A 19,612-nucleotide genomic window follows, 5' to 3' on the forward strand; every position below is an offset into this window, starting at 1 on the left:
TTTGTTTTCATTGCCAAAATTATTAATATATATCTTTTTAATTCATACTCTATTGAAAAATAGTTGATTAGAGTAAAGTATAAATCAACTATTGATTGAATATATGCCGTGTTACAAAATTTGCACATACCTTAGTTGGCAGATCATATATTTGGTAGTGTCCGGTTGTTCACAGTATAATGTAATTTTCAGCAATAAAAGACAATGATGTCATATGATACGGCATGCGTGGCGTGTGTGTTCTTGTTGCTATGTGCGTAACGACGCACTACTACACATATTTTAAGACCTTAAAAGGATCTCTGTTTTAAGAAAAATAAGTCGTATCTTTTAGGGCATAAATGTACTAGGATGACAGCAGACGGAGAGATGGCGTAAAATATGTTTTATTGATATTATAAGTGTATGTTTATACACCTATTTCCTACCCTAGGTTATTACATCCCAGTATTCGTCATAACATAAAGTCGCCGATTTGGTTTTCGGCCAGGACTCTCGACGGATGCTGCCGTCTGTCAAACAGGGGAACCTCGGTTTATGCTTGGTTCTTAGACCTAAGCCGTGCCTTTGACTTAGTTAACTATCAGCGTCTATGGCAGAAACAAAAACTTTCTAATGTACCACCTAAGACGGTGAATCTGTTGAGATACTGGTACGAGAACCAAACTAACTTTGTGAAATGGGGTAATAGTCTCTAATGATTATATACTGGAGTGCGGCGTGCGCTAAGTTGAGCTGACCTCTCTGGATCTCTTTAACGATTACGTTAATGACCTGATTCAGGAACTTAGAAGTACAAGGCTTGGTTGTCACGTAGGCACAACGTGCGTTAATAATCTCAGTTACGCTGACGATATGGTTCTTCTGAGTCCTTAATTAGAGGATTGAGGAGATTATTGAGTGTCTGTGAACGATACGCGAGTGAGCAGGTACAATGTAAAAAAGACGTAAATGATAGTGTTCCGCTCGGGCTGAAGCCCGAAGAGGTTATCGCTGGTTTCTTTGATGGTGTACCGATCAAAAGAGTAGAGCAGTTTAGGTACTTGGGGCATATTCTTAATTCGGATCTACGCGACAACCTCGACATAGATCGTGAACGAAGGGTTTTCACTGTTTGGTGTAATAAGATTGCACGTCGGTTCTGGCGATGTAGCTGACGCTGTTTCGAGCGTATTGTCAGTGTTTTTACACGTGTCAGCTGTGGTGCAACGGCGCAAAAAGTGTAGTAGCATCAGAGTGCAGTACAACAACGCGTATCGCAACCTGATGAAATTGCCTAGGTATTGCAGTGCGTCAGTCATGTTTGATGACGCCAGAGTTTCTGATTATTTTGCAATTGTTAGGTCGCGGATTGCGGCATTTTGGTACCGCACTAAGAATTCTGGGAATGAGATTTTAAGGATGTGCTCTGAGTGCCCTGAAAACCCCATTGTTAAGTACTGGCGTGCCGTACATCGTGACAACAATCAGAAATAGTTTAATTGTTTAGACTAACTTCGTTTTAAGGATAAAGTGTTACTAACAATAATATAGTACGAAATTTGTAATTTTTTGCTGTTTCTCATTTGTATGGACTTTTGTTGTCTGAGAATAAACGATTATTATAATTATTATAAGGCAATCTCTCTCTTTGAGGATGTGTCTGGAGAGTATTCCACCACTCTGCTCTATTACGGAATGGTAAATGCACACGTGGCAGACTTTCATCCGACATGTGCAGGTTTACTCACGATAGTTTCCTGCCATGCCGAGTACGAGATGAATTATACACAAAATATAAGCATGTAGATTCAGTGATGCTTGGCTTGGCTTGGTAATATCAGCCACTAGACTAATTTAATGACTAATCTGATACTAAATAGATAATTAATAAAACAAAAACAGTAAAACTAAATAATTTATTATCTACATATATTTATATTTTTACAAATCATGTTTAAATACAACTTTTCCTAATTTTCCGTTTGGTACATCGATAGAGGACAATGCTTCAGTGACGATTCCGGTTGCAACAGTCACGTTGTTCTCTCGTATTGTGAATGGCTGACCTTCTGTCATGACCATGCCTTCGAGAAGGGTCAGATACACCTCGCCGTGATCACCTGGCATCATCATTTCCATGGTAGGTTCTGGAAGATTAATGTAAAATCCCTTTTTAAAGAAATATGATACTTAAGATCTTTGCAGATCTTATATGCGCATTTAGTTTGCGCAGAATCAACGTTTTTGCGTGCTGACCTTAGCACGGGGGTAAAACATTGTCAGTACCTAACTTGTTTTAGTTATGTATTTTTTTGTTTCGGTAATCATTATTTCAAGTGAAAAACTATATCGTAATACATATAACTCTTGGATAAAGCGACGAACGCCAGTGAAGCTCCTAGTCAGCATGATTTTTCCTGACATCCTTAACAATCATCGTTATATTTTAGCCAAATCACACTTAAAAAACTTAATGAATTGTGCAACTAAATCTTCCTCATGAATTACTCTGTGTATTGGTGAAAACCGTATGTGAATCCTTTCGGTTTTTGAGTTTATCGCGTTCAGATAGGCAGACAGACGCGGCTGGGCATTTTATAATAGTAAAGCTTTATAAATTGCTTGGATGGAGCTCAGTTAGAGGACATATAGGTCTATTGAATTCTAACATTGGATAGAACTGGAAACTTATATATATAAAATGTTAAAAATATTAATAATTACCTAAATCGATCCTGCAAGCAATATTCCAAGTACCACTGAACATTTGCTGGGAATACTTTGAAAATATCGGTTTCTTTCTGCCGCCTTCGCTTCTCGACAAGAAATATATCTTCGCCTTGTAATGGTTGCTTAGTTTTATGCTTTTCGCCGCACAGAGTAGCATACCCGTTTCGACTGAACGTATTTTCATACCACGGAGTAAAACTCCGACATTGTCACCCGCCAAAGCCTGGAAATATATTGATAACAAAATAAAACATTTTGGAGATATGTTAAAAATGGTTCAAGGCTCAGTATGGTTTACAAATATCGCACTACGGAGTAATGATTTTCGATCCGGTTTTACTTGCTATCTTTTTTTTTTAATAAAATAGGAAGGCGGACGAGCATATTAGCCACGTGATGGTAAGTGGTCAATGACGCCGTTAGACATTGGCATTGTAAGCCATCGCTTACAATGCCAATGCGCCACCAATCTTGGGAACTAAGATTTTATGTCCCTTGTGCTTGTAATTACACTGGCTCACTCACCCTTCAAACCGGAACACAACAATATCAAGTACTGCTGTTTTGCGGTAGAATATATGATGAGTGGGTAGTCCCTACCCAGATGAGCTTGCACAAAGCTCTACCAACAGTAATTTCTTGCAACCTGGCTACTTTTGAAAATCTTCGACAAAAAACCAAGTTACTTATTAAACAAAATGAATATGTAATGTGACAAAAAAACCTAAATTTCTAAAAATATTCATTATTGACTTATAAATAAGATATTATTTTCTTTCATTCTTTTTCCTGTATCTTAAAATCTATTTGTCATTTTGTAAAATTACGAACTCTTTACCAACAGTAAAGAGCCAACTTAAATAAAATATTCATAACAATTATAATATTAAGTGTGTTTTACCTCAAGAACGCTCGATCTAAAAATCTGAATATCAGACAATGTAGTTTTTATATTAAATCCAAAGCCCATTAATTCAGCTTCGTCGTTTTTCTTCATAATACCGCGTTTAATAGTACCGACCACTACAGTACCTCTACCGGGTACTGTGAATGCATTGTCTATGGGCATTAAAAATGGCGACTCGAGATCCCTTATTATTGGCGGCACGTAATCGTCTATGGTATCTAGAAGTTGCCTTATTGAGGGCGCACCTACAAAATTGTAAATTGATTTAATCTCATGGATTAATTTAACAATGTGATTTTTTTTCATTTCCAAAAAACAAATACAATAAAAAGGTTTTTAATATGTGTTTTTAATTAATTAATTGGTCAAATTTACTGAAATCCTGCCAAATATATATAACATAATACTTATTAGAAAAAAATGTAATATGCATGAGAGGCTTATTTTGTATTTTGTACTTTTCCACACATGCTTCCAAGAGGGGCAAGATTAAGGTCAGGCTTAATTTTTTTCTACAGTTCTCACTGAAATAGGAGATAAGGCAGATTTTTTTTATTTATGAAATAATGTTGTCTAAGCATTCCATTCCAGTTCTAAGTTGGAATGTTTTAATTGGAAATGGATATTAGTTCAGTTTAACAAAAATAAAAATTAAACTTTGTATTATATTTCATTAAAACAAGGAGTTCATCATACCTATGTCTGATTCATCATCATTCAATGCTTTTAAAGCAGATCCAAAAATCAAAGGCACAGTACTTCCATTGTAGCCGAAGTCTGATAACATTTCTCTCATTTCAATTTCCACCAGTTCAATAATCTGAAAAATGGAATACAAATTCTAATATATTAATGTACCATAAATACTTAGTTTTTTTTTATTGTCTATTGCTGTTGGCCCAAATGGTCTATACAGCGTCACCAGGTGGGACAGGCGAGTTGAATTCAATCCAGATGTGGGGAGACACATAAGGGACTCAAGGGAAACGGAACTCCTGTAAGGCCAAACCTCGGCTTAGAACGACGTTGAAGTCGGTGGGGAGAATAATACTTAGTGCATATTTAGTTTTTACCTTACTACTACTTTTCTTGCTATCTATTCGAACTCAAAATCTTGATACTGGTAACATTGAAAGCCTGTCTGATATGAGATTTAATTTTAATGAATTTTTATTAGGATATTTTGAAATGGCAACTCACATCTGATTCAACTAAGTCCACTTTATTTATATACACTATTATATATTTTATTCCAACTTGTTTAGCTAGTAGCAAATGTTCTCTTGTTTGAGGCATTGGTCCATCATTAGCAGCTACTACCAATATTGCAGCATCCATTTGAGAAGCACCAGAGATCATGTTGCGGATATAATCAGCGTGACCCGGACAATCTGTGTGAGCATAATGTCTGTTTTTTGTGTTATAACCAACATGAGCTGCATTTATTGTAATACCTGGAAAAAAATAAATTATAGTGATATGACAACTTTCGATAAGTTTTTAAGAAAGTTGACTATCATTATTCTTTTGAATTTTTTGGTTTTTAATAAATTAAACTTTCAAATCAGCACAAAAATGTTGTCCATACCGTAGCTACTACTACTACTGGTGGTAAAGCTTTGTGCAAGCTGGTCTGGGTAGGTACCACCCACTCATCAAATATTCTACTGCAAAACCGCAGTACTTGGTATTGCTGTGTTCCAGTTTGAAGGATGAGTGAGCCAGTGTAATTACAGGCACAAGGGACATAACATCTTAGTTGGTTAGGTTGGTGGGGCATTGGTGATGTAAGCGATGGTTAACATTACTTACAATGTTAATGTCTAAGGGTGTTGGTGACCAATAAGCTCGTCCGCCTTCCTATTCTTTAAAAAAAAATTATTTAAGGGAAATCAAATACTAATATAAATCTAAATGAATATTAATATATATCCAGCTACGAATATAATTATATTAACTATTAGTAATTTATATAATTTAGGATTATAAAGATTTGATGATAAGATGTCGAATGAGTATTTAATTGCTTTCAGTTCTTTAAGATTATATATATGTATATTATAATTAACATCTGTCTATTTTTATATCAATATATAAATAATATTATAGTTATTATATTCAATGTGCTTGTGAATACAAGTACTTCCTATGCATGCTAAGATCATAAGCGAAATAAACTTACCTCTTGCCTTTTCTTCCGGCGCCTTATCAATTTCGTCGTAAGAAACGTATTTTGAAGTACCATCTTTGGACAAAACTTTTGTGATAGCAGCTGTTAGTGTAGTTTTCCCGTGATCTACATGACCTATAGTACCTATATTACAGTGTTTCTTTTCTAATGTTTTAGGTTTTTGTTTCGTGGAATAATTACGGAAATCGCTAAAAGCACTGGCGAATTTGTAATTAGTTAAGGATATAGATGTAAATGAAGTTTTATGTGGAACATTACGAATTATACAACGAATAATAAATCCTCCAGTCATATTTTGTTTTTAATTTGGATTATATCATTGCTTTTTGAGGTTATATTTATATGAAGATGACATTTGTCATTGTTATTTTAGCTAGCTATACGTTTGTCAGCTGTCGAATATCGAAGTGACAAATGACAATGACACAGCACAGGACATTAAGCAAGACATTTTAGAGATGTTTTATAAAATTTTCTATTTTTTATTTAATCATGTAAAGAAGATAAAATAAAGAATTTCTTCGATTACATTGATTCTAAGCATTACAAATGTGTTTCGAAAGTCGAATTTGATTTCGATGGTTCTTTATCTAATATAAGAATATTGAAAATGAAATTTTTTTCGTTATTTGTTACTGTATTATTTAAGAGATTTATTACTGTACGAATTTTTGACAATTTGAATAAAAAAAGAGTTGAAAGAGAAGTTAAAAATCAATTATGCCGTACTAATCTTGCAGTTCCTCATACATACATGCAAACACTATCCGTACCTATAGACATAATCTGCTAAAATCATAACACTTTTGGTTTTGCCAGAGTTGGGTAATTTTTGTTTAAAACTTCTTTGTTAACGTTAAAAACTGTCATTTTCTTTCAGATTTCGTGTGGATTATATTTGTATATTTGCTTTGCAGTGCAAAATAGTTTTATCTTAAAAAGTTTTATTTGTGTCTCTGTCCTTTGGTACATTTTTGCACAACTTGGTCCAATCCTACTAATATTATAAAGGAGAATGTTTGTGAGTATTGATAGAGATGGGTCTTTGTTATTCTTTTATGCAAAAACAATTGAATGAATTTGTTTGAAATTTATAGCAGAGATAACTTATACCCTGACTTAGAACATAGGCTAACATCTGTCTCTTCACCTCACATGCCTCCGCTCACATGTAGCCACATCAGAAACTAGTTAATAAAATAAAACTAAAATGTTAACAATATTTACTTTTATTAAATATTTACCGTATATCAAACTGAGGTCTGTCATAAGAAACGTCTTTTCTTCATTTTATTTTTAATAAAACATAATTTGATAAAAGTCCGGTCGCATCTATAATGCGTCTCTGACGTCTATTAGGCCATGGTTAGTCATAAACTATCAAACTCTATGTATAATTATAATATTGCTACTAAAATAAACAGCTGATATAACACTGTAACAGTAGTTTCGTCACTACAATGTTGTTTCATACCTCTCTGGAACGCATTCTCATAGCAAAAATATTGCCAAGCATTCGAGGCGGCCTTCAGTTTCGAAATTGGAATAACAAAATTTGTTTCAAACAAGGCTGAATAATTACAATGTTGCCAGCTATAATAGGAAAATGATGTTATTATATTTGTAAATATGAATTCATATTAAATCACGTACAGTTTATTTCGATACAAATAGTAAAAAGATATACTACTGTACACTCATACATTTTGATATTTTAAGTATAAAATATCAAACTTTTTCTCTAGATTCGAATACAAGCTGTATGATTTAATTGTTAACATACCAAACATACAATATTTATTCTAACGTATTTGCGACATACAAAAAACAAATGGATGTTTTCGCACCATTTCGCTTTATTTTTTTAATTTAAATATTAAAAAAAAGCATTGAAATATCTTCTTACTTGTCAATACTTTGGCTGCTACTACAGCAATTACGAAAGCAAACCCAATTTATAAACATGTTGTTAAATATTTCCCAGGCCTTAATTAAATACTGTAATGATATTCTAAAAGTTTCTTGAACATCTTTTTTTCACAGATACAATAATTAGAGATGACAAAATTGCGTAAACTGTTTTTGTTAAAATTGTCATGATATAGCCAAATATGGGATGATTTGTAACGCAACCGACATTCTTACTCTGAGATACTATCCAAGGTCTGAGATCTGTAGCCCTGTAAGCTAGCCCTTAGGCCTTTGAATTTGAATCAGTTGTGCAGAAGAGCACTAAACATTGTAAATTTGGACCTTTGGTCTCTGTGAACGCACATTGACACTGAACAAAAATAATATTAGTGGAAAAAAGTTCCAAAGTTTATTTATTTACATTCTGTAATACATATTAATAACATTAGAAATTATTTTTTATTTTACCAACAGCTGACGATCAAATATTTAATTTTTTTTTTTTGTAATGTTATCAAACGATTAATAATGAACGATTTTAATTTTATAATTTACTAGTACTTTCCTTGCAAAATAATAAAATTATATAATATTACATTTATTTTTGCAAAATGTCAAAAACATTGATGGGCCTCAATGGTATACAGAATGACAAAAATAAACGATATTGAAATAATATACTTTATTATAAGTCTGTAATATGGCGAAAGACTATGTATATTAATCTTCATTTAGTATTTTTATTGATTTTTCTTGCAAGCCTTGAATAAATCTTGATCTTTGAATATTACAAATTTCGTTTCATATTTTAAAATTCTAAATCTATCTTTTATTTCTTATTTTATATTCTTACTGTTTAAATTACAAATTTTTAAATTTCTAACGAAATCTACATCTATGTTGCCAGTTCTTATATAAATTTACAATCGTATTTTATAATATTAGAATATATCAAATTGTTGGCGTTTGCATATAATTTCAGGCAAGAGTATAGTATCGTTAATAATAATTGTTTAGGCACAAGTGATAACAAAAAACAGAAGTATAATATGTAGGTATATTTTCTACAATTTTATTAAGAGGCAACACTCATTAAGGAATGTCAATTAGAAATATTATAACAACAAGTTTTTTTTTTACAATTTAAAAGCATACGAAATGTCGATATTAATTAATACTCATTTACTCTTATTTTTTATTTGGATTAAATTATCAAATATGCATTTTTTTTTTATATTAGGAATATTATTTGTCACATATTTTGTATGAACATTGTTATAACCAATTATTTTAATAAGTTTTATGAACGTATTGTTTTCGTGTATTCGTTTGTATTTATAATTTTTTTATGGACATAAATATAATTAGTCATTATAAATGTCTTTCTGTATATAACTGTCTCTTACCCTTGTAATGTAATGGAAACACTTAACACTTCACTTGAATATGTTTTGAATAGAACAACACTTTTTCAACTGTTTATTAAACTTCACAATGTATAAACCCGAATTTCATTGTTTCAAAACTCTGTAATGTAATGTAAATTCAACATTCGATTTCCAGATGAAGTGCCTGACGGTACGGAGGTCCATGTTGGGGTCCAACACCTGTATTACAAAAATGTTAAGATTAAATGTACAAAGAAATATCAACCATGAAACAATTTCTATATAATTTGAATATAAAAATAATGTTTAAAAAATATAAATAAATTTATATTAAAACTTTTTGTTAGCTTTTACATATACATTAATAGAAGTGTGGCAAATAACAACTATCTATAAACTTTTAATCATATCCCTTTTTTTTATAGAATAGGAAGGCAGACGAGCATATAGGCCACCTGATATAAGTGGTCACCAACGCCCATAGACATTGGCATTGTAAGAAATGTTAACCATCATTTACTTAACCAAAGTGCCACCAACCTTGGGAATTAAGATGTTATGTCTCTTGTGCCTGTAATTACACTAGCTGACTCACCCTTCAAACCGGAACACAACAATACCAAGTACTGCTGTTTTGCGGTAGAATATCTGAGTGGGTGGTACCTACCCAGACGAGCTTGCACAAAGCTCTACAACCAGTATATACCTATGTGTAGTATAGTATTGTGTACATATGTATAAACTTATTAATTTGTTTTCAAATTAAAAAAAAAAAAAACTATTGTGTCTGTGTAATATTTATTAAACATATTTAAACACACATATGGTAGGTTTCTCTGAAGGAAAATGGTATCATGTGTATTATTTAAGCTAATAAATCTATAAAGATCACATTGACAAGGATTTTGAAGAAAGTATAATCTAGTATTGAATTGTACAACAACTCGTCTTCGAATTGTACAACACAAAACTTTGTACCAATTATTTCTGAATGTGTATTTGTTTTGCATTATTTAAAAAATCTTAGGTATGTTCATGTATGGGGCGTCACGGTAGGATGCGCAAGCGAGTAGACAAGCGAGTATACAAGTTAGAGATTGAGAGTTGAATCTAGACACGCGGTCGCGTGTTAAGTCAAGTTCAAGCTAACAGAACTGGCGAGCAGCACCGTGTTTAATATTACACGAACCATTTGGAGCCACCTTTGACACCCTCATAACTCAGAAACTATTTCACATAAACGTGTCAAATTTGGCTCATATATTGAAACCTGCGAGATACATATGTGTTCTAAATTTCATAAGCACACCTCAAACGGTTATTTAGATATTAACGTCCAAAATACGTCATTTTTATCACTGACTGACCTATAGATCAAAACTCTAACCCAGTTCCAGATGACATAGACACTTCAAATTTGGCATCCGGTAGGCAATTGGGTGGATATAAAGGAATAAATCTGACACTAGTAAATTTTTATCATTTTATTATAATTTTTCAATTAATTGATTTTATTAGAAACACTTTCTTATAGTGCCTGTAATGTTAGAATCAGCAATCAAAATTGATGACAGCCGGTCTTTATGTGGATTGTCTTCACGTGAATTGATGTGGATGTTTTCATGAACAAGGTGGAATATTGTTTATGAAAACAGTACTTTTAAACAATATTATGAGTGTACAAAAAATAAAAGTTACAATAACTGCAAAATTTAATTTAGGTCACCATTACGACCCAATGATCGGAAGGAAAGTGAAGTCTTAAACAAATGTCAAAGAGTATCTCAAAGATAAATTAAAATTAGTTCGAAAATGCATAATGCATAAAAATTTTCATTATGACGAGACGTCAAATTTAGCGGTATTTTTCAAATATTGTATAAACATAATTATAGTTGCACCTGTCAAAGTCAATTGACACATGACAACTAATGTTTTTAGGTTATAATTTTAATAATTAAATCGTATTTATTTTAAAGCAAAGCAACCATGTAACGTACGCCAAAACTACGTTACATTACCCCCCCAACCATAAAACTAAATGAAGAGCTCGCTCTGAGAGACTCTTTAATCCGACTCTACAATAACAGTAGAGGTCGACTCTATTGAACAAAACATTAAAGTGACATAAGTAATTAGAAAATCTACAAAAAAAGATTAAAAAATGTAAACTAACTTAGTTACAAAACTAAAACAAATGTTATTTTTAAGAAAAAGTAAATATATAATAAAATAAATATATATATGCTATACCAACATTCTACCTTGGAAATAAGAACTCAATATAGTCTCACTCGAGAGCAAAAAGTTGTTCAACGAAACTTTACTAACAAGGAATTAACAAGGAATTAAGTAAAAGTAATTATTAAACACTTAACCTTGGAGATGAGGACTTAATGTAGCCTCACTCGAAAGTAATGAGTAGTCCAATAAAACTTGTGCCAATTTAGAGTAAAGAAGTCTTAAGTTTTACTTTGCTCGAAAGATGAAAAATTTAATAAAATATTGGGTCTAAGGAATATACGAAAGTTATAGTATATCAAGAACACCAATCAAAATTTTTTTTTTTTTTGTTAATAAAACAAAGAAATTTGACTAACGTGGCCGACGCAACTCTATACGACTTTCCGAACACGAAAGCATACAAAAATAGTTTGTACTGTGACCATGACTCTACACCATCAGCTTTCTGAATACAGTTAAACAAAACTTCCAAAAAAAAAATATTGAGTCTGTGACCGGCCCAACACCACCAGTTTTCCGAGCACAGAACAAAATAACAAAACAAAATGTTTTAAAAAAGATCAATAATCCAACTCTAAGGATTATATCTACAAAACTTTAACTAAAAATAACTTATTACTAAAATATGTAATAATGTTCAACAAAACTACAAAAATGTTATTTACAATAACACAAAAAAATTGTTTACAAAATAATAAACACACAAAAATATATTGTAAAAACAATATCACAAATGTAACAAACAAAATATATAAGATCTTATGAGTCAAAGAAACAATTGGAATCATTTTATTTTGAAAACCAAAATGTTCTAGGCTGAAAATTAGAAAAATATTTTTGTAGAAAGATATTCAAATTGGAATCCTATCACTCAATCAACTCAAAAGTTTATGGCGAACTTTCTATCTTTCCTCTCGCTCATTCTTCTCTAACAAAGCCATATTTATTCCAAAACAAAATATAACTACAAAATATTTTAGTTATATCAAAATTATATTTTATAAATAAAATAAAATAATATCTTTAACATGATAATGATCAATAGTACCTTTCTCTAAATCTTTCAAAATATAAACATTATTAGAAATCTTCTCTATTTGAGATTATTTGAGATTTAATAAACTTAGGAGCAAGTTTTGCCGAAAAATATTGTGAAGCATTAGACAAGACAAAATTTCTTCTCCATAAAAATATTTTTTTAAAATCTGGACATGTTAATACAGGAGCAGTTAATAAAGCTTGTTTAAGTTTTATAAAAGAGTTTTCACAATCTGAATTCCATTCAACGGTACGTTTACTATTTCTACAACCACGAGTAAGATTAGTTAAAAGATTAGCAATATCAGCAAATTTTTCTAAAAATCTACGATAATATGAACACATACCAAGAAAACTATGTACTTGTTTTACAGTCGTAGGACAAGGAATTTGTTCTATTACAGTCAACTTGTAAACCATTACTATCAACAACATAGCCTAAGTAACGTAAACATTCTTTACAAAATTCCCATTTTTTCAAATTAATAGTTAAACCAGCATCTTTTAATTTATGATAAATTTTACATAAAAGAGTTAAATGATTTTAAAAATCACTAGAAATTGATATTAAATCATCTAAATACACAAATACATTAGAATCGAATTCTACAACAAAAATTTTATCTACCAATCTTTGTAGTTATGCAGGAGCATTAGTTAAACCGATGGGTATACAAACAAATTCGAACAATTCCTTTCCAAGAATTTAGAAGGCAGTCTTCTCTCTGGAAGTTTCTTCTAAAGGAATTTGTAGAAAAGCTTTAGACAAATCTATTGCTGTAATAAACTTAGCACCATGCAAATTATCCAAAATTTGCGATGTAAAGGATATGAATCTTTAATAGTAACAACATTTAATTTTCTTGAATCTTAAAAAAGTCTTATACCACCGTCTTTTTTAGTGACAGCTAAAACTGGAGAACACCAAGGACATTTAGAAGATTGAATAATATCATCTCTAAGCAAAACTTGAACTTCATCATAAAGTTCTTTTTGTGTAGCAGGACTAATAAGCCAAAAACGTTTTTTAATAGGATCAATAACAGTTATAATTTTATGTTTTGTTAAATGTCTTAAACCTAGACCTTTCTTTTCATAAGAAATTTCATCAAAAAGTTTTATATTATTAAATTGTTCTTTCTCAGAAGAAGAAAGTTGAACAGAAGAAGTTACAGAATTTATAATTATAGAATTATTGTTTATAATTTTACTTTCAAAAGTTATATTTTTAAATTATTCATGAGCTAAATTAAATGCGAGCCTAAAATCAAATCCTAGAATATCTGGATTTAGTGAAGGAACCACCAACAATTCTACAATGCGAGTTACATTGTCACAAGTAATTGGAATATCTATAGTACCTAAAACATCTTTTGAACTACCATCAGCAGTAAAAGCTTTATGACAACTAGTCTTAAGTTTGAGTCCTAAATTGAGAAATAGTAAATGACTATTAGAACCTAGTACACTCTTATTAGCACCACTATCTAATAAACCTGTAAATGATTTACCGTAAACTTGGAATTTTAAATATGGACGTGTGTCGCTATTTTTTGTAAACAAAATTTTAGTAAATTTATTCATTGAAAGAAATAGTTTTAAGTAATTACACCAATTAGCAAAATCTTTACGAATTTCAGAAGCATTAGGTTTAAAAAATTTAATTTTTGTCAGATCAACTGATTCTTTATTAAGAACTTGTGTCTGACAAAACTTTACTCGTTTTTTGAAAGAATACAATTGTTACAAGATTTAGTGATAACATTTAATTTACTACCATTTTTATAAGTATGACAGTTTTATAAAATATGAATTTTTATTATATTTATTATTATTAGAAAATTCATCAATCTGCTTTGAAAGTTTAAAATTTAGTTTAACAGTTAGGCAACATATTATGTTTCAAAATCTCTAAAATTGTGTTTTCAGATAAAGGATAATTCTTTAAGTTACTAAATTAAAGTTTGAACCTCCTTAAAGTCTTTCCAAAGAATATCATGAAGACATCTTCATATGTATCTTCCAAAAGTTAGGTTGCTTAAGAATCCAATTCGAATTTTATTCCCACGAGGTGTACCAGGATAATAGCGCTTTCACGATTATTAAAACAATCCAATATGGATTTTAATTAATTTCACCAAAATGTGGAATATTGTTCATGAAAACAGTACTTTTAAACAAAATTATGAGTTTACAAAAAATAAAAGTTATAAAAACTGCAGAAACTAATTTAGATCACCATTTCGACCCAATGACCGGAAGGAAAGTGAAGTCTTAGACAAATGTAAAAGAGCATCTCAAAGATAATAAATTAAAATGAGTTCGAAAATGCATAATGCATAAAAATTTGCATTATGACGAGACGTCAAATTTAGCGGTATTTTTCAAATATTAGCATAATCTTAGTTGCACCTGTCAAAGTCAATTGACACATGACAACTAATGTTTTAGGTTATAAGTTTAATAAATTTGTCGTATTTATTTTAAAGCAAAGCAACCATGTAACATACGCCAAAACTAGACAAGTTAACTTACATGAAGTTAATTAATTCAGAAGAAAATGATTCATTATTTTTAAAAATTAAATTTATTTTATCAGATGATTGTGTATAGTAGTTTTTTACTTTTGTTAGTAAACCAAAAATCTAATCACTCCTATAAATAGAAATTTACAAATCCATATAAAGGAACATGTAAGAAAGAAACACTCTAAATTATTATATAAGCAACTTGATTCGATCAACAATCAACATTAACAACAACAAAAAGTTATAATCGTACCTGATCGCAGCACAACAATTCCACCCTCTCTTCTGGAGAGTCATTGGTACTGTCTTCGCTGCTCTTACCAGCACTTGCTCCGTTGACATCACCACCACCTACTATTTTCTCAACGACATGCTCTGCTACTTTCCGGCACTGGATAAAGTCATTTGCTACGAGACGGTCCTGAAGAGCATGAATAAATTGGTTAATACATTTAATCAATCACAAATCTATACTAATATTAATAAAAATTGGAATAGTTTGTTTATTTTTTGTTTGCTCACGGATTTAATGCTGAACAATTAGTGTTATAAATATTGCTCCAAACTTTCTCCCCAAAAGGAGTTTTGTTCCAATGGTTACTGATTGACAGTTACAGGCCTACTATACCTAATATATATTTGCTAAAATCGTGAAATATAATATACTACTATTACTAAAATATATGTTATATAGGTGATATGATTAAAACTTTTGACTGCCTCGTTGGGCTACACTAGTTGCTAGATATAAGGCCGCAGAACCCGAGGTCCTGGGTTAAAATCCCAGTTCCGACCAATAGTTATTTTGTCGAAAATTGTCAATAGAAGCACAGAGTCTGGAAACTGATGTGCTATACTTTCGTGCCTCGGAAAGCACGTAAAGCCATTGATCCTGCGCCTGAACTCTTTCCTGAGTTCAGTTCACTGAGGGAATAGAGAGAACATGTGTGTTTGTGCACACACTTGTGCACTATAATGTCCTGTGCAGTTGGCTAATATCTCTTGAGATTTTGGCCACTGTGGCCGAAATCTGTCTACATGACATTATTATTATCATTATGACTAAAACAACTTTTTTTTAAATTAAGAAAAACTATTTAGACTAGAAAAAAAGTTTGGATCTAATAAGTTAAATATAAAGATTTACTTGTTTAATTTTAATATAAATTAAATGGAAAAAATAACAATTTAAAGAACCTTTTTCTGTCTGTCCTGTTTGCTCTGACAAGTGGAGTGTGGCAGTAAGTAAAATGGCAATTTGTTCAATTTAGGGGCTGCCATTTCTATTGCGACATCAACCACCCACGACGGTACCGTTTCAAGAAGTAAATTGCCTTCCGTCTCCCCTCCCGCATCACCTACCTGAAAAAGTTTAAAATATATAAATTAAAAATCTATTATATATTACGTTCATTTTTGATTACATATTGCTACTGTTATAGTATACTTGTATAATACTTAAGTAAATAAATTGTTTATATTACCATTGTTCACTATTTATAAACTTTTCTACTTTTATAAAATGTAAATAACACCCTAATTATTACATAATATATTACCCAATAATTACATCTTATCATGTTTATATTTATCATATGTATATATTTTTATAGAATATAAAGGTGGACGAGCATATGGGCTACTTCTGATGGTAAGTGGTCACCAACGCCCATAGACATTGGCATTGTAAGAAATGTTAACCATCACTTACACCAATGCGCCACCAACCATGGGAACTAAGATGTTATATCCCTTGTGCCTGTAACTATAATACACACTGGCTCACTCACCTTTCACACAGGAACACAACAATACCAAGTACCAAGTACTGCTGTTTTGCAGTAGAATATCTGATGAGTGGGTGGTACCTACCCAGATGAGCTTACGCTATTATGTATATATTGTTTTATACACAAAATATGTATGTAATATTAAAATTATATTTTATTTGTTTGCTAGCAGGAAATAAGCTTGTATATTATTAAGCTATTCTTTCTATCCAAAGAAGTTTTTTTAATTCAATTAAAAATATACATAAAACATGGGTGTTATTGTTGCTAAATTGAATAGAAATGTTTCAGTGACATCAATCTATTAGAAATTTAATATGAGATTTATGATAAATCATGTAATACAAACCTGTAGCCTATAAAGAGTTCTGCCACCCACTTCACTAAATATAAGAGGTGTGTGTAGGGGAACACTGAAGAAATTATTTCCTATCACCTTCTGACCAGCTTCGTTAACCCTATTTGGATGATTCCAGTGTTCCAACAAGGCTTGTAACAACAATGCCCCAAAGTTAACTTTTTGATCATTTTCTGTTGTCAAACCAGCTTCTTTAGCACTTACCCAAGCACTAAAACAGTCTGTCTCGTCTTGACCTAAATGTATCGTCAACATCCCTGTTTTTAAATCTACATTAAACCAGTTTGGTACATACACCATTTTAAAATGTTTTTTAAGTTCCTCCTCATAATCAATTTCACCTAAATCTTCAACTTTACTTGCTTTTAAAACATCATATAAGACAACATTGTTTGTTGTATCTTTTGTTAATATGTGGCGTTTGTCATTTAGAACTGTGTAATGTTTAATGGCCTTTCCGCCAGCAATATTATGTAGAGGTTGCGTTTGATATACATTGTTTGTATTGTAATTATTTTGGTTATACATATCTGAGTTTAATGAATTAAGTGGTGGCAGCTTCCAACATCGAATATCAGAGTCAGATGTAGCTACCCATACACCAGATTGATCAGCAGTGAAACATAATTTAAGAATGGGTGCAGTCTCTTCACAAACAATCATAAATGTGTCTGGATTCCTTAACTCTGTTATAATGACTAGACGGTCTCTTCCTCCAGAAATAATATGGGTGAAATTTTCAGTGGCTAAAAGTGCCCAAACTGCTTCGGAATGTACACGTATTGTTGACACACATCTCTGCTGAGATAACAACCACAGCTTTATAGTACCGTCAGAACTCCCAGATACACATTGAGAGCCATCTCTACTAACAACTAATGCTTTTACATTGTCCGAATGGCCTTTTAATTTCATAAGACGAGAACAATTTCTAGGATCCCAAACTCGAAGGACCTTTTCTGTTGAACCACTAACTAGAATAGTGCCTGGTGGGTTCATAGCCAGACTGTATATTGATTCTTTGTTACCAACCAAACTGGAAGTCGTTACGGTGTTGTTACTAGCAGTTAAAGCAGTCAAGGTATTAACGTCCCATAGGAAAATCGCGCGGTCTAAACCGGCACTAGCTACTTGCTCCTTGTCTTTGGCGTAAGCCAATGTTCGCACGTAGTCTTTATGAGTACGTAATGTCGACATGCAGAAACCTTTAGGTGCATTCCATACTTTCACAGTTGTATCGGAAGATGCACTTATAAGGTTTTTTCCGCCGCAACATAAGACGATATCGTTGACCCAATCTGTGTGATGTTCCATGCTTTGGATGTACCTGTCCTGTGAACCACCACCAGTGTGCCAAACTCGTATAATCCCATCTCTGCCGGCTGAATACAATCTGCCCTGTATTGGATCCAATTGTAATGAACTAACGCCATTTTTATGCCTCCTCTCCTCCTCGTCTCTAATAACAAATGATACTTGGGTCTTTTTACGCATGTTCGTGCCCATTTTCCGACATTTTAAATTGATAATTGAATTATATTTAAAGAATTTTAATGTAAAAAAGGTACTTGAGGCTAGTTGTTTCTCATTTGACGTAAGAGATTTGACGTTTTTGGTTTGACTTTTTTTTATTGTTGTTATGATTTGAATTTCGTTTTATTTAGACTTATTATATATATATATAAATAAATTCAAAATAATCTAACTAACAAATAAAAAAATAATTTGCAATAAAATTATTGAATTACCTGTCACTATGATCTTACGTTATGGTAATATTCGAGGTGAAAAAATCATGCACCTGAGATTTGTCAATCCAGTTTAACTAACACGAAATTTTACTTTGAGGATTTCATAACATAGTGATATTTAAAAATTTAAATAATTTTTATTCACCGTATTCTTAAGCTTTTTGAGTGAAGCAGTCACAGGATTTATTAATTTATAAAATACTAGCGCTTTAACCGTGACTTCGCTCGCTTCATAATTCAGAATTGCTAAATATCAATTTCCAAAGCTATTTCTGTAAAAATGAAGGATTTTTATACAAACTTTTATCCCCTTTATTCTAATAGCAGGTAGCTTTCCTAAGTGTTACCCTATTGTGTAAAAGGAGCCGTATGCAAATTTAATGGTGCTATTCTCAGTAGTTTATAAGCAATTTTAAATATTATTTTAATAACATCTATAACATATATAAGTTCAGCGTAACAAAGTAAGTTTTAAAATAAAAGTTAATCACATTTATATATTATTAAGTATACCTACTTGTTTATTATTTCATTGGAGAAGTAAAATTAAACATTAAAATACAGAATAAATAAATTTACTTCACGTAGGCAGAGATATTTATTTTTCATTATGTTACGTCACCGTCTATATCATACAAAATCACTAAGCAAAAATATTATACTTCAATATAAAAGAAAAAATATTTCTTTTACCTTTAAGTCTTGTTTACAGATAATGTAAGCCAAATTGATTGAAAAGTTATCGACAAAATGTGAAAGCATGTGATAGTAATTGTGTTCGTAAAACCAAAGTC

The 19,612-nt window shown here is 31.4% G+C and overlaps 2 protein-coding genes across 2 annotated transcripts; both read right to left on the minus strand.

The window, feature by feature from the left end:
- Positions 1-1,883: 1,883 nt before the first annotated feature.
- Positions 1,884-6,171, minus strand: LOC126777530 (elongation factor Tu-like). The gene is made up of 6 exons (XM_050500576.1): positions 5,802-6,171; positions 4,820-5,073; positions 4,316-4,439; positions 3,614-3,864; positions 2,707-2,935; positions 1,884-2,129 (listed from the first exon to the last, which is right to left on the minus strand). The coding sequence occupies exons 1-6, from the start codon at positions 6,100-6,102 to the stop codon at positions 1,924-1,926; spliced, it is 1,365 nt and encodes a 454-aa protein (XP_050356533.1). The 5' UTR covers positions 6,103-6,171; the 3' UTR covers positions 1,884-1,923.
- A 2,189-nt stretch (positions 6,172-8,360) lies between these two features.
- On the minus strand, positions 8,361-18,662 carry LOC126777511 (WD repeat-containing protein 48 homolog). Its single transcript, XM_050500535.1, has 4 exons — positions 17,059-18,662; positions 16,117-16,281; positions 15,173-15,340; positions 8,361-9,328 (listed from the first exon to the last, which is right to left on the minus strand). The coding sequence occupies exons 1-4, from the start codon at positions 18,571-18,573 to the stop codon at positions 9,233-9,235; spliced, it is 1,944 nt and encodes a 647-aa protein (XP_050356492.1). The 5' UTR covers positions 18,574-18,662; the 3' UTR covers positions 8,361-9,232.
- Positions 18,663-19,612: the final 950 nt, after the last annotated feature.

Source organism: Nymphalis io, chromosome 23 (assembly GCF_905147045.1).
Source record: "Nymphalis io chromosome 23, ilAglIoxx1.1, whole genome shotgun sequence".
NCBI lineage: Eukaryota > Metazoa > Arthropoda > Insecta > Lepidoptera > Nymphalidae > Nymphalis > Nymphalis io.